The 13,593-nt window shown below is 39.5% G+C and overlaps 1 protein-coding gene across 11 annotated transcripts in view; it reads left to right on the top strand.

Annotated features, from left to right (window-relative positions):
* Nucleotides 1-13,593, top strand: part of THOC2 (THO complex 2) — a 138,589-nt gene that overhangs the window by 25,767 nt on the left and 99,229 nt on the right. For 9 of the 11 annotated variants that reach the window (XM_041740688.1, XM_041740687.1, XM_041740683.1 and 6 more), the window contains exon 1: nt 168-320. The exons of the other annotated variants lie outside the window; for them this stretch is intronic. In XM_041740688.1, the coding sequence (XP_041596622.1) occupies nt 250-320 (71 nt within the window). In that variant the 5' untranslated portion in view covers nt 168-249. Of the gene's footprint in view, nt 1-167; nt 321-13,593 lie in introns of those variants that run through there. 11 annotated transcript variants of the gene reach the window in all.

Below are 13,593 nucleotides of genomic sequence, written 5' to 3'. Positions count from 1 at the left end.
TTCCTGTTCTCAAGGGAAGCCAGAGCAAGGGTTGTAGAGGGCGCGGTCGGCGTAGTCACTGCCAAGGACCCACGGGTCTCAGCCACCTGGTTGGAGGCCAGGCCTCGGGTTTCCGCGGGTGGGGAAGAAAGTGGGGCGGGAAACCGAAAACCGAACTCGCAGCTCCCGGCATTCCCCGTGGGCGGTGCTCCCCTTTGACCCCTCGCTCGCGTGCTACACATCCGGGCCTCTGCTACTAGTGAGGGGAAGATGGCGGCCGCAACTGTGGTGGTTCCCGTAGAGTGGATAAAGAACTGGGAGAAATCAGGGAGAGGCGAATTGTGAGTGTCCGGGCTGGAGGCGGGCGCACGGCCGGGCCGGGCCCGGGCGTCAGCCGTGCTCTCCCTTGTGGGGAGAGGTTGTGGGGGGAAGATGTGCCCCCTCCCCCATCGGGGCGGCGGGTGTGGAGGGTTGGCTAGGAGTTTCGAACTCGGGGAGGAGAGGTGCTGGTAACCGCCGCCGACCTCCTTCCTTCTCTGGCCTCTCCAAAATCCCCGTTGCCCGCCGTAGGCTGTCTTCCTTTAGTGTCTCAGCAGAACTCCCGTTTCGCCCCTGCGGGTCTACGTGCTCCCGCTCCGTCTTTTTGTCCCCCTCTTCGCTTGAGCTCACTTGGCTCCTTTCTCTTTACGGGGCCGCGCCGGGAGGGGGGGTTCGGACTTTACATCTTTGTGTCCCATTTCTTCACTCTGCACCCGTTCGACTCTGCAGTTTGGAGCCCGACGCCTCCTTTGCCCGAAGTCCGAGGAGGGCGAACCGTCCCGACTCCCTCCCCTCCTCTCCGCCCGCCGCCGCGATGCCCGGGGCGTCGCGAAGAGCCCCGGTTGGCACGTCTCGTCCTCCCGGGGAGCGGTCTTTCGGATTGTCCCGGCCTCGCGCGGCGCCGCTGGCCGTGGGAGAAGTGTAGCTGGGATTGCCGCTTTCCCACGAAGACCTACCGGCATTTCTTTGCTCCGGCTTTTCACTTTAGAGCCATTTCGGTTTTGATTCAACTTTCGTCATTAAATGTTTCTTAAACCCCATTTTGTCCTGGGACTGCAACTAATTTTGGCGACTCTCAGGGTTCTCAAGTACCTGGAATAACGCGTTTCCTTTAGTCATAAAACTTGTTTTTTTCCCTGGTAATACAGAAAACAGTAATTTGCCATACCCGCGGTTTCCTCGCCCCAAATTTCAGTTCGCGCTCCCTCGGAAAGAAAGAAATCGTTTAAGCAGTAAAACCCCAGATTCAAAAACAAAGAATTTATTTCTAATTTCGTTCTCTGAATCGCTTTATTAACCAAAGCTCAACGCTGTATGAGCTAACTCTCGTTAGCCATTTTTGCGGTCGGCCGCCCCCTTCCCCCATAGTCAGTTTACGGTTGCTCGCGCGAAAGATAACGAATCTTTGGAACTTCGTTACTTCGAACGAAACCCGGGGAATGCGTTGCCCGATCTTGCGCGTGTGATATTGCCAGCTTGTATGGACTCCTCCTCCTCCCCTCCCGCGCCCCCCTCCCCCCCGCTCCACGCGCACTCGCACTCGCGCTGCTTTACCAAGTCTTAACTGTGTGAGCTCTAGAATTGTATTTCCTGGATAAGCGGCGGTCTTAGCCACTTAACTAGCTGAGTGACCTTGGGTAAGTTCCTTAACCACTTTGACCGTTTCCCCTTGAGTAAATTGGGATTAATAAGTACTCTACTCAAAGGATTGTTGTGAAGATTAATAATACCTGTAAAGCACTTGGCTTATAGTAAGTGCTCAAGTGATAGCTATTAAAAGTAATATTATTATTCCAATCTTTAGATATTTAAACTTCTCTGGACAGCTCTTGCTCTTAAAGTCTGTACCACTCAGGTTAGCAATTAGTTGGTCTTTGACTTACTGCTGCGTACTCTTGTACTCTAACGAATTGAGAGACCCTTGAAGAGTGGGGACTATGTTTCAAATTTAGTTTGGTCCCCCCTCCCACGCCGTCCCCCCACTGCAGGCCCCAGCTCCCGCCTCACTCCCCCTCGCCTTTCTAGCATATGCTTGGAGTGAGAGCTTTTTGGTTTATTACATGAGATGTCTATTTGATAAACATTCATTTTTAACTGTTAGGAACATTTTCCAGATCCTTGTACATGCCATTTAACAAATTAAGCTATTAAGTTCCTTGTGTGCAGGGAAAGCAGAACGGGAGGTTACCTAAACCATCGTTTTCATCTATATTAGATTAGGATAACCTCCCCAAACTGATAAATCAGTCACTATTTTGTTTACTTATTTAGGGCCTGTCATCTTCATAGATTGCTCAGCTTCCTTGTTCCATCTGTTTTTGACAGTTTTATTATTGCTTTTACCTTACAATGAGTGGTATTAGGGCTAGGAGGTGAAAATCTGAATTCTGATTGGCTTCTTGGCATTGGTTGGAGAAAAATAGTGATGTAGGAGGTTGAAATACGTTGTCAAAATGAGATTTTGGATACGCTGTATGTATATTTGCATGATCCATGCTATGTGTATTGTTCCTGAAGAGCTTTTTCAAAACTGTTAGGGCTTATTTGTATGTAGTTACTCCATGACGTGAGGAATGTTGTTTGAATTATAGTAGATCCAAATCAGTGTAGTTTTATAATTGTATTCTGTTACATGAAGAGAGCATAAAATGGTCAGTTGTATGACATAATCAGATATTTTAAATAGACAAATACATCATCATCCAGTACTTAGGCTTCATTTATTTGACTCCTTTCCCCTCTTTGAAAACTTGGTTGCATATAGTCTAACTTCAGAGTTCTTGTGTCTAGCATTTCATTTTATTAGAATGAATGGGGTTGTAAATATATTACCAAAAATCTTTTCCTTTGTCTGAAAACAGAGCTTCTTAAATATAAACTAGCAACTAGAAATGTTAAAAAATGAAGTTAATGTGCCAACAGATAATTAGCAAATCCATTTATAGATTTGGCTTTTAGAATATGACCAATATTGTAAAATACACAAGAAAGGTGAACATTCCAAAGAATTAGAGAACAGAGAACTCTGAATGGTTTCACTTGCAGACATATTCCCTGAATATTAATTTAAAACAAATCAAGGCACCTGGGTGGCTCAGTGGTTGAGTGTTTGCCTTTGGCTGGGGTTGTGACCCTGGGGTCTTGAGATCAAGTCCCGTATGGGGCTCCCTCAGCCTATTGCTCTGCCTCTCTCTCTGTCTCATGAATAAATAAATTAAAATCTTAAAAAAAATAAATGCAAACATTTTAATTCTGCCACATATGAAAGATACGGATTTAATCACTTTAATTTTGGGAATAGAGTTTTAGTTTCTTGACAACTTCATTCTAGCATAGGACTTGCTATGATTATACTAATAAACTTTCATGTACTGGTAGATCCAGTGGTGAAGTTTGTTTTTAGAAAAATCGTTAACACGGGGAACTTAGCATTTCTTTGTGTCACAAGCAACCTTAATGGATTTATGTTCCAAGGTGTTAATCTAAAGATGTTAGCCTCATGTCCATACCTGGTCTAATTTTGAGATATTTATATTTGTTGAGTATTATCTATTTGTTAGAAGAACTTAATTATTTTAGTTTTTAAAAAATTACATCTCAATTTGAAATTTTTGTTAGGTCTTATTATTGGTAGTTAAAATAAACTTTTAAAATTTAATTGGCAGAGTTTTGGTTGCCATTCTTTTTCTTCTTCTGCTACTAAATGATTTTACATCTTACAGAACTTATCTAAGTGCATTTGGATGTTCATTAAATGTTGTCTGACCTGAATTTTTTGGAGGGAGGCAGGAGGAGGGAGTTTATGGCAAATAATCATTCAAAGAGATTTGTCTTGGTTGTTGAGTCTTTTTTTTTTCTTCAAAAGATACTTTAAATTCAGCTGCTTCATATTTTAGTTTTCATTGACATTTATTTTCTCATTTTGACCTGTATTCACAAGCTAAGAATAAGTCTTGGTCCATTTTCCTGGTAAGAGATGTGTTTTTCAAAAAAAAAAAAAAATGTAGCAGTATCAGGAGATTTTCTAGGCTATTGCTTTCTTTGTTAGAAAAATTATTCTCCAATGCTTAAATATTAAGGTAGAGAGAATGCTCTTAATGTACTTGTATGCAGGAACCTTTGCTTTTTAAACATTTCCTGTTCCCTTTCCTCCGCATAAGTGAATATTTTCATTTTCATAAATGCATGTTTCAAGATAAAACTGCATGTCAAATATCTCATTTTTGTGTCATATTTCTGTTCTGATAATGATAGTAGAGGCAGTACTTTGCTTCACCAAATTTAGCCTTTTTTGTTGTTTTGCTTTGAAGACTTAATTGAAGCACAGATTGACATCAGCGTTTTATGTGTGAAGCCAACTTTGAGATGCTGGCCATAATCAAATAGCTCAGGCTTGTGGTGTGCTTCCTTTTTTTTACTGGAAAATGGGTTCAAGTAAGGTGGAAAGCTAAATACTCCAGAAGTATTCACAAAATATGTGGGGCCTTGGAAGAATTTAAGACATTCAGTTTAAGTTTCACAGATCTTTGACAGAATGTAGATTCTGTCTTTGTTTTCAGGGATCTGAGACAGCATCTCCACAATAGCACCATATTGTTTTAAAAGTGGAAAAACTGGCAAACTCAATTATTTGAAGATTATGAGAGGAATAAAATAATATAGACTAAGGCATAATATTTGATTATTTTTAAGCCACATTGAAATGAGCACTGTTGGAGGTAGTTTTGTTTTTTTCTTCCTTTATAATTTAGGGTAGAGTACTAAAACTGTTTAACAGTTGTGGTAAGACATGCAGCATTCAGAACCAGAATTTTTTTTAAGGATACTTTATGTTCTTTTAGTGAATTACTTAGGGAGAAGAGCATGGACTGATTGGGGGAACATTCTTAGCAATTGGTTTAGTTTCCTCCTACAACTAAGGAAGAACTTTTATACTAGGGAAATAAAAGTATCTTATGCAAGTGAATTGCCTTATCATAATAAACCATCAGTGATTCCTTACACAATTTGAGCAAATCTTTGAGATGCTAATTGATACTTTGTGATGACATTATTACCTGCATTTTAACGAATATGTTTGTGGCCTTGTGACTGACAAGATGGAATTATGTTTTAATTACTTCTTAAAATTATGTAACAATGGCTGTACCATTAGATGAGGTGGGATGAGGTAGGAACACTGACATTCCCTCTTCCCTACTGGAAGGATTATTGTGAAAGACAGGCTTTAAGCTTATTAGCACAAATAGAAAATGAAGCTATTTAAAATGTGAATAAGCAAATACATTCACCATAAGAAGGAATATTTGATCTTGCTTTTTAGTAGCCGGGATACAAAGGGAAAGGTGAGTTACTTGATTCCATTCCATTCTGTCAAAAACCAGTGTTTCCTACTACTACTGTCTACAGGGAATTGAACCTTTGGGGGCTGTGAGAACCACAAGGAATTGTTTTATTTAAAGCAAATATTGAAGTGATCTTGATATACTTTCTCATATATTTCCTCTTAAAAAGGAGCTGGATGTAGACGTTTTTAGATTACATTTTCTGATGCTAGTCTGAATCAGATATTTCTGTGTTGCTTGTTGGAAGGAAGATTGATTCTGTTTTATATTTCAGATAAGCTTGTGGTAGGTTTAACATTTTGAGAAATTAAAAGCTTAACCACTGTTCTCAGTGTATTGGAAGATCTGTCTAGTTCTTCAGGGAAGTAGTTGAAAGTTCTGGGTCAAACTTTAATCAGTTTATTTCACCATTTATAATGTGCTCTGAACGTTTTTTTAAATAGAAGTTGGTTAAAAACTAATAACTAAATGAGGGATCCCTGGGTGGCGCAGCGGTTTGGCGCCTGCCTTTGGCCCAGGGCGCGATCCTGGAGACTCGGGATCGAATCCCACATCGGGCTCCTGGTGCATGGAGCCTGCTTCTCCCTCTGCCTATGTCTCTGCCTCTCTCTCTCTCTCTCTCACTGTGTGCCTATCATAAATAAATAAAAATAAATAAAAAAAAATAACTAAATGAGATTTTCAAACTATGCAGATTTAATTAGTCTCCTTTGACAAGGCTTTTTTATTCTTTGATTTTGAAGATAATTTTGTGAGACTCACAAGTGAATTGTTGACCAGAAAAAGTTTACTTGGGGATGCCTGGGTGGCTCATTGGTTTAGCGCCTGCCTTCGGCCCAGGGCGTGATCCTGGAGTCCAGGGATCGAGTCCCACATCAGGCTCCCTGCATGGAGCCTGCTTCTCCCTCTGCCTGTGTCTCTGCCTCTCTCTCTCTCTCTCTCTCTCTCTCTCTCTCTCTATCTATCTATCTCTGTCTCTCATGAATAAATAAATAAAATCTTTAAAACAAAAGTTTACTTTATTGACTTTAAAAAACCTTACTCTCTGCTCATCAGGATGATGGGGTATTGAAATAATCAGAAGACAGAATGGCCAGCTGCAACAGCATAGATAATCTGCAAAGTAGATAATCTCTCTGTGGGTGATTTATGTGGCATATTTCAACTTTAGGTGTGATATAGAAACATACTCTATAAGTCTTATAAGTTATTTTATGGATTTATGGGAAAAAGATTGCTAGACATAAAAGTAAAGAAAATATGCATTAATTTTTTTGTTGTTAGAGCCTTGTGAAGCTTGTAATAGGAATATTTCTTTTTGTAAGTTGTACAATTAAATATAGAAAAGTGCATAAAACATAAACGTAGAGTTTAAAGAATCAGTGTAAGATGCACGCCTGTGTAACTCACACCCAGGTCAAGACAACTGCCCTTCCAGATTGCCCATTTTTTTTTACCTCTCCATGGTAACCATTATCCTGACGTTTATGGCTTTCTCTTCCTTGTTTTTATTTGCAGTTTTATTACCCTATAAGCTTAAGTTTGTTCTTGAATTTCCTATAAATGGAATCATAGAGAATGTATTCTCTGACTGGCTGCTTTTGCTCATTATTATATTTTTAAGATTCATCGATAATTTTGGAAGTATTAGCCATTCTTTGATTTTCATAGTTATAGGATGCTTCATTCCATAGCTGTACCATAATTTATCTCTTATGCTATTAACAGTTTTGCTGTTTTGAATTTTCAGCTATTACCAACAGCGCCAATAGAAACATTCTTAAATGAGTATCTTGGTGTACACAAGCACGTGTTTTTGTGGAATGTATAAGTATAAGAAATCACTGGGTTCTAGATTGTGACTAACTTTAGCTCTCCTTTCAACTGTGAAACTGGGGCAGCCCGGGTGGCTTAGCGGTTTAGCGCCGCCTTCAGCCCGGTTTAGCACCGCCTTCAGCCCGGGTCGTGATCCTGGAGACCCACGTTGGGCTCCCTGCATGGAGCCTGCTTCTCCCTCTGCCTGTGTCTCTGCCTCTCCCTCCTCTCTGTGTATTTTCATGAATAAGTAAATAAAATCTTAAAAACTGTGAAACTATTTCAAAATACATTCCCAACAACACTTGTGTGAGAGTTCACCTTGCTTCACATCCTCACTAACAGTTAATATTTTCAGACTTTAAATTTTTTGTCAATATGGTATGTATGTAATGATGTTTTATTGGGGCTTTTCTTTTTTCTTTTTTAAAAATTTATTTAAATTCAGTTAATTAACATATAATGTATTACTGGTTTCAGAGGTAGAGGTCAGTGATTTATCAGTCTTATATAATACCCAGTGCTCATTACATCACATGCCCTCCTTTTTTTTTTTTCTCATCACATGCCCTCCTTAATATTCATCACCCAGTTACCCTGCCCTCACACCCCTGCCCCTCCAGCGACCCTCAGTCTGTTTCCTATGATTTTAAAAATGGAATTCCTGTTGCAGGGGCTTATGTTTTCATGGGCATCTTTTTATGTGTTTTTGGCCATTTGAAATTTTGATTTCTTGTGAAGGGCCTCTTTATATTTTTTCTCCCATTTTTCTATTGGATTGTTAGCATTTCTTTCATTGACTTGTAGGAGTTCTTTATATAGCCTGTATTTGTGTCCTTTGTGCATTATACCGTATATGTGGCAGATATCTTTTGTTACTATTTGGTTTGTATTTCCGCTCTTAAAATGATGAACAGAAGTTATTTATTTTAATGTCATTTATTTTATTATTTTTAAAAGATTTTATTCATTAGAGAGACATAGAGACATAGAGAAGCAGGCTCCATGCAGGGAGCCCGATTTGGGGCTCAACCGCTGAGCCACCCAGGCGTCCCTTAATGTCATTTTTGATCCTTTGCTCTATGATTAGTAGTTTTTTTTATTTTAAAAGATTTTATTTATTCGTGAGAGACACAGAGTGAGAGAGAGGCAGAGAGAGAAGCAGGCTCCATGCAGGGAGCCCGAAGTGGGACTCAATCCAGGGTCTCCAGGATTACAACCTGGGCCGAAGGCAGAGCTAAACCATTGAGCCCCTCGGGCTGCCCTGATTAGTAGTTTTTTTTTGTGCTTAAGCAATCTTTCCCCATTCCAAGGCAAATGAACTTATCCTCCTATGATTTTCCCCATTCCAAGGCAAATGAACTTATCCTCCTATGATTTATGATTATTTTAAAAATATTTTATTTATTTATTTATTTATTTGACACAGCGTGTGTGTGCGTGCTCTGATGAGTGAGCACAAGCAAGGGGAGTGGCAGGCAGAGGGAGAGGGAGAAGAGCAGGCTCCCTGTTGAGCAGAGAGCCCAATGTGAGGTTCAGTCCCAGGATCCTGGGATCATGACCTGAGCCAGAGGCAGCACTTAACAGGCTGGGTCACCCAGGCGCCCCTGGAAACATCTTATTTTGCTTTTAATTTTTTAAGCCTTACCTGAATGGAGTTGATTTTTGTGTGTGCATAAAATAGAGTTTTATAGAAGTAGAATTTGCAATATATTGTTGTTGATGATGTATATGAAGAAAATCTAGCCTCACACAGGTAAATAGTTGGCAAAAGGAGGAGAATTTTAATAGTCTTTTCAGATAATTGAAGATAGTATTCTTTGATTATCATGACAAAATTTGTGAAGTGGTAGTTTTTATTTTTGGAAGATTTTATTCATGAGAGAGAGACAGAGACACACAGGCAGAGGAAGAAGCAGGCTTCATGCAGGAAGCCTGATGTGGAACTCAATCCTGGGACTCTGGGATCACGCCCTGAGCCAAAGGCAGATGCTCAACCGCTGAACCACCCAGGCATCCCGTGAAGTGGTAGTATCTTAGTGATTTGTTGCAATGTCAAATCCAAAACAACATCAGTGAACTTTTTGTACTTTTTAAATTAAAATGCATTTGCCTTTTACTTGGGATCTTTTACCCATGCATTATTTTGCAGTATCATGCATTGGTCAATTGGAAAATACTGGTTCACTGAAGAATGCACCTTTTCAAAGTATTGACACAATACATTGTGTTAAATAAAAGTCCCCCACCCCCGCGTTCTTTAATATCATCACTGAACTAATCCGGAAAGTTTTTGTGAATTGGGAACTAGTCAAGTCCAAGGTGGTAGCTATAAGTTTTTCAATACTTGAATTTTTGCTTGAAACCTTATATTTTATCATTGGCAGCAAATACTCTCAGTTGTTTTCCTTGAAGTGACTGGCTCAGTTGGTTCATTTTTGAGAAAATGCCTGCCAAAAACCCAAGTCTGAATAACCATTATCAGTTCTTTCAAGTAAAAATGGCATTCTATGTAAAAGCAGCTAACTCAACTCACAATTTAAACAATTGCTTAAGTGATTTTCTGGAGACAACCATAGTATTTTGGTGTGTGGTAGAAATGCTTTATGTGTACTTTCCATTTTGTCACATAGAATATTAAAATACATGTTCTTAAAAAGACGTGTTATCAGGGCTCAGGATTTAATTAAATATTTTTCACTACTTCATCAAGCACATTTTTTCATTGTAGGTAAAAGCACATAACGAGATTAGCCTTAATAAATTTTTAAGTGAATGGTACTGTGTTAAAGATAAGCACAATGTTGTACAGTAGATCTCTGGATGTTTTTCATCTTGTATAACTGATGTTTTATACCCGTTGAATAGCAACTCCCCATTTCTCTTTCTCTCTAGTCCCTGGCAACCACTGAAATTATACTTTTGCTTCTGTGAGTTTGACTCTCTTAGATATATTTCAATATAAGCAGAATCGTGCAGTATTTATGCTTCTGTGACATTTCATTTTATATACTGTCCTCAAGGATTATCTATGTTGTAGTATATGACAGGAGTTCCTTATAGCTGAATAATAGTCAATTGTATGTATATGCCACATTTTCTTTATACATTCATCTGTTGATGTATATTTAGATTGTTTCTACCTTTTGGCTATGTGGATAATGCTGCAGTGAACATGGGAATGCAAATACCTTTTTGAAATCCTGATTTCACCTCTTGTGAATAAATACTCAGTGGGATTGCTGGATTGTAGTTCTATTTTTAACTTTTTGAGGAACTTTCAAACTGTTTCTCACAGGTGCTGCACCACTTTACATTCCCACCAACAATTCACAAGGGTTCTGGTTTCTCCACATCCTCCCCAACACTTGTTATTTTCTGTTTTTTTTTTTTTAAAGATTTTATTTATTTATTCATGAGAGACAGAGAGAGAGAGAGAGGCGGAGACACAGGCAGAGGGAGAAGCAGGCTCCATGTAGGGAGCCCCACATGGGACTCAATCCCAGGTCTCCAGGATCCCACCCTGGGCTGAAGGCGGTGCTAAACCCGCTGAGCCACTGGGGCTGCCCTTTTTTTTAAGAAATTTTTTACAGCAGTTTTAAGTTCACAGAATAATTGAGAGAAAGGTACAGAGATTTCCCATTGCACCCACACATGCATAGCCATCTCCCTTATTTTCAACATTCCCCACCACAGTGGTACCTTTGTTACCATTGGTGATCTATATTGACACATCACAGTCACCCAGAATTCATAGTTTACCTTTGACTTCACTCTTGGTGTTGTATATTCTATGGGTTTGTATAAATGTGTACTGATATGTATCCTCCATTTTGGTATCAGAGTATTTCCCCTGCCCTAAGTATCCTCTCTGTGTTCTGTTTGTTCATCTCTCTGGCTACCCCCAACCCCTGGCAACCACTGATCTTTTTACTCCCCATAGTTTTGCCTTTTCCAAAATGTCATATAGTTGGAAATACACATTATATAGCCTTTTCAGATTGGTTTCTTTCGCTTAGTAATTTGCATTTAAGGTTTCCTCATGCCTTTTCATGGCTTGATAGCTAATATCTGTTCAGAACTGAGTAATTCCATAGTGTGGATGTACCAGTTTATTTATCCATTCACCTACTGAAGGACATCTTGGTTGCTTCCGGGTTTTGGCAGTTATGAATAAAGCTGCTGTAAACATCTATGTGTAGGTTTTTGTGTGGACATTTCTCACTTCTTTTGGGTAAATAACAAGGAGTGGGATTACTGGATCATGAGGTAAGAGTATGTTTAGTTTTATAAGAAACCATCAAACTATTCTAATGTGGCTGTACCATTTTTCATTTCCACCAGTAATGATTGAGAGTTCCTGTTGTGCCACATCCTTAATAGCATTTGGTGTTGGCAGTGTTCCAGATTTTGGCTATTCTAATAGGTGTGTAGTGGTATTTCATTGTTGTTTTAATTTGCATTTTCCTGATGACATGATGTAGGGCATCTTTTCATATGCTTATTTTGCCATCTGTATATCTTTGGTGTGAGGTCTTTTGCCCATTTTCAAATTGAGTTGTTTTTTTTATTGAATTGTAAGTTCTTTGTATATTTTGGATAACTCCTTTTATCAAGTGTTTCTATTTCTGTTTTTTTGATAATGGCCATCCTTACAAGTGTGAAGGCGATATCTGTGGTTTTGATTTGCATTTCTCTGGTAAGTGATGTTGAACATCTTTTCATATAACTTTTGGCCATTTGTATGTCTGCTTTGGAGAAATGTGTTCAAGTTCTTTGCCCATTTTTTAATTGGATTTTTTGCTATTGAATTATAGGTGTTCCTTATATATTTTGGATATTAACCCTTATCAGATACATGGTTTGCAGATATTTTCTTCCATTCCATAGGTTGCCTTTTCATTCTGCTCATTGTTTCCTTTGCTGTGTACACAATTTTTTGCTTGATGTCCTACTTGTCTATTTGTTTTCGTTGTTCTATCCAAGCAGTCATTGCCAAGACCAATGTCATATAGCTTTTCCTAGGGATTTCGCAGTTTTGGATCTTAAATTTATTATTTAATCCATTTTGAGTTGGTTTTTGTATGATGTAAGATAAGTGTCCAATTTCATTTTTTGCATGTGATTATCTATAAATGCTGTTGAACCTCTGTGAATTTTTAGGTTCAGTTACTACATTCTTTTTTTTTTTTAAGTAGGCTCCATGCCCAGTAAGGGGCTCAAACTCACAACTCTGAGATCAAGAGTTGTATGCTTTACTGTGACCGAGCCAGCCAGGGGCCCCAGTTACTACATTCTTTAGTTCCAAAATTTGTTTGGTTCTTTTTAAAATATTTTCTATCCTTTTGTTGAAAATCTTTTATACATGCATCATTTTCCTGAGCTCATTGAGCAACTTTACGGTGGTTATTTTATTATTTTGAAGATTTTTATTTATTCATGAGAGGCGTAGAGAGTGAAAGGCAGAAACATAGGCAGAGAGAGAAGCAGGCTCCATGCAGGGAGCCCGATGTGGGACTTGGCCCTGGTATTCCAGGATCATGCCCTGAGCTGAAGGCAGATGATCATTGAGCCACCCAAGCGTTACTATGTTGGTTATTTTAAATTGTCAGGTAACTCATATACCTCTAATTCTTTAGGGTCAGTTTTTGGAGACTTGCTTTATTCCTTTTATTGGGCCATCTTCCTTGTTTCTTTACGTTCTTTTTAATGTTGTGTTCGTATGATTGTATTTGAAAAAACACTCCTCTTTTCCAGTCTTTATGGACTGGCTTATTAATGTACAGCCTTCCATTACCAGTCAGCCTGGCTATGGATTCTGGGGGCTTTAGAAACCTTTGTTTCTTTGTATCCTTTGGTGTCCATCTGTTGTACTGTGGGTCCTATGAAGTAGCAACATACCACTCAGCTCTTTTTTGTTTTTGGTGGTCCCGGCAGCTAGAGGAGGCTGGGTGCTGTCACGGCCCTAGGTCAGGCTAAACAGAAACTGTTCCTTCAGGCAGTATCCCCCAAAGCTGGAATGTTGGATACTCTTTCTCCCCTGAGGGAGAGGCTGTTGAGGTGTATTGATTTCTGTTTGCTGTACTGTGGATTCTCTGAATCTACATCTTGCCACCCAGATATTTTTTGTCGTTGTTAGCAGGCCTCAGGCACCAAGTGTATACAGAGTCCTGTCTGTGCTCCAAGATGTTCAGGAAAGAAACCAGCCCCTCAGACAGGCCATACCCCAAGTCAGAATGTTAGATGTAAAGTCCAGTCTTCTATTTCAATCCTCAGGGAGAATTTGGGGGCTGGAAGTTTTTTTCTAGTTGTGTGGTATTGTGCCAGGAGGAGGGACTGTGGTAAAAGGGTGGCATGAATTTTCCTGCTTGATGCAGTTAGTTTAGGCTTACATGGGGTGCAGGAGCCTCTTAAC

Source organism: Vulpes lagopus, chromosome X (genome assembly GCF_018345385.1).
Source record: "Vulpes lagopus strain Blue_001 chromosome X, ASM1834538v1, whole genome shotgun sequence".
NCBI lineage: Eukaryota > Metazoa > Chordata > Mammalia > Carnivora > Canidae > Vulpes > Vulpes lagopus.
The sequence above is the reverse complement of the archived record's forward strand: the minus strand, read 5'-3'. Positions and strand labels throughout refer to the sequence as shown.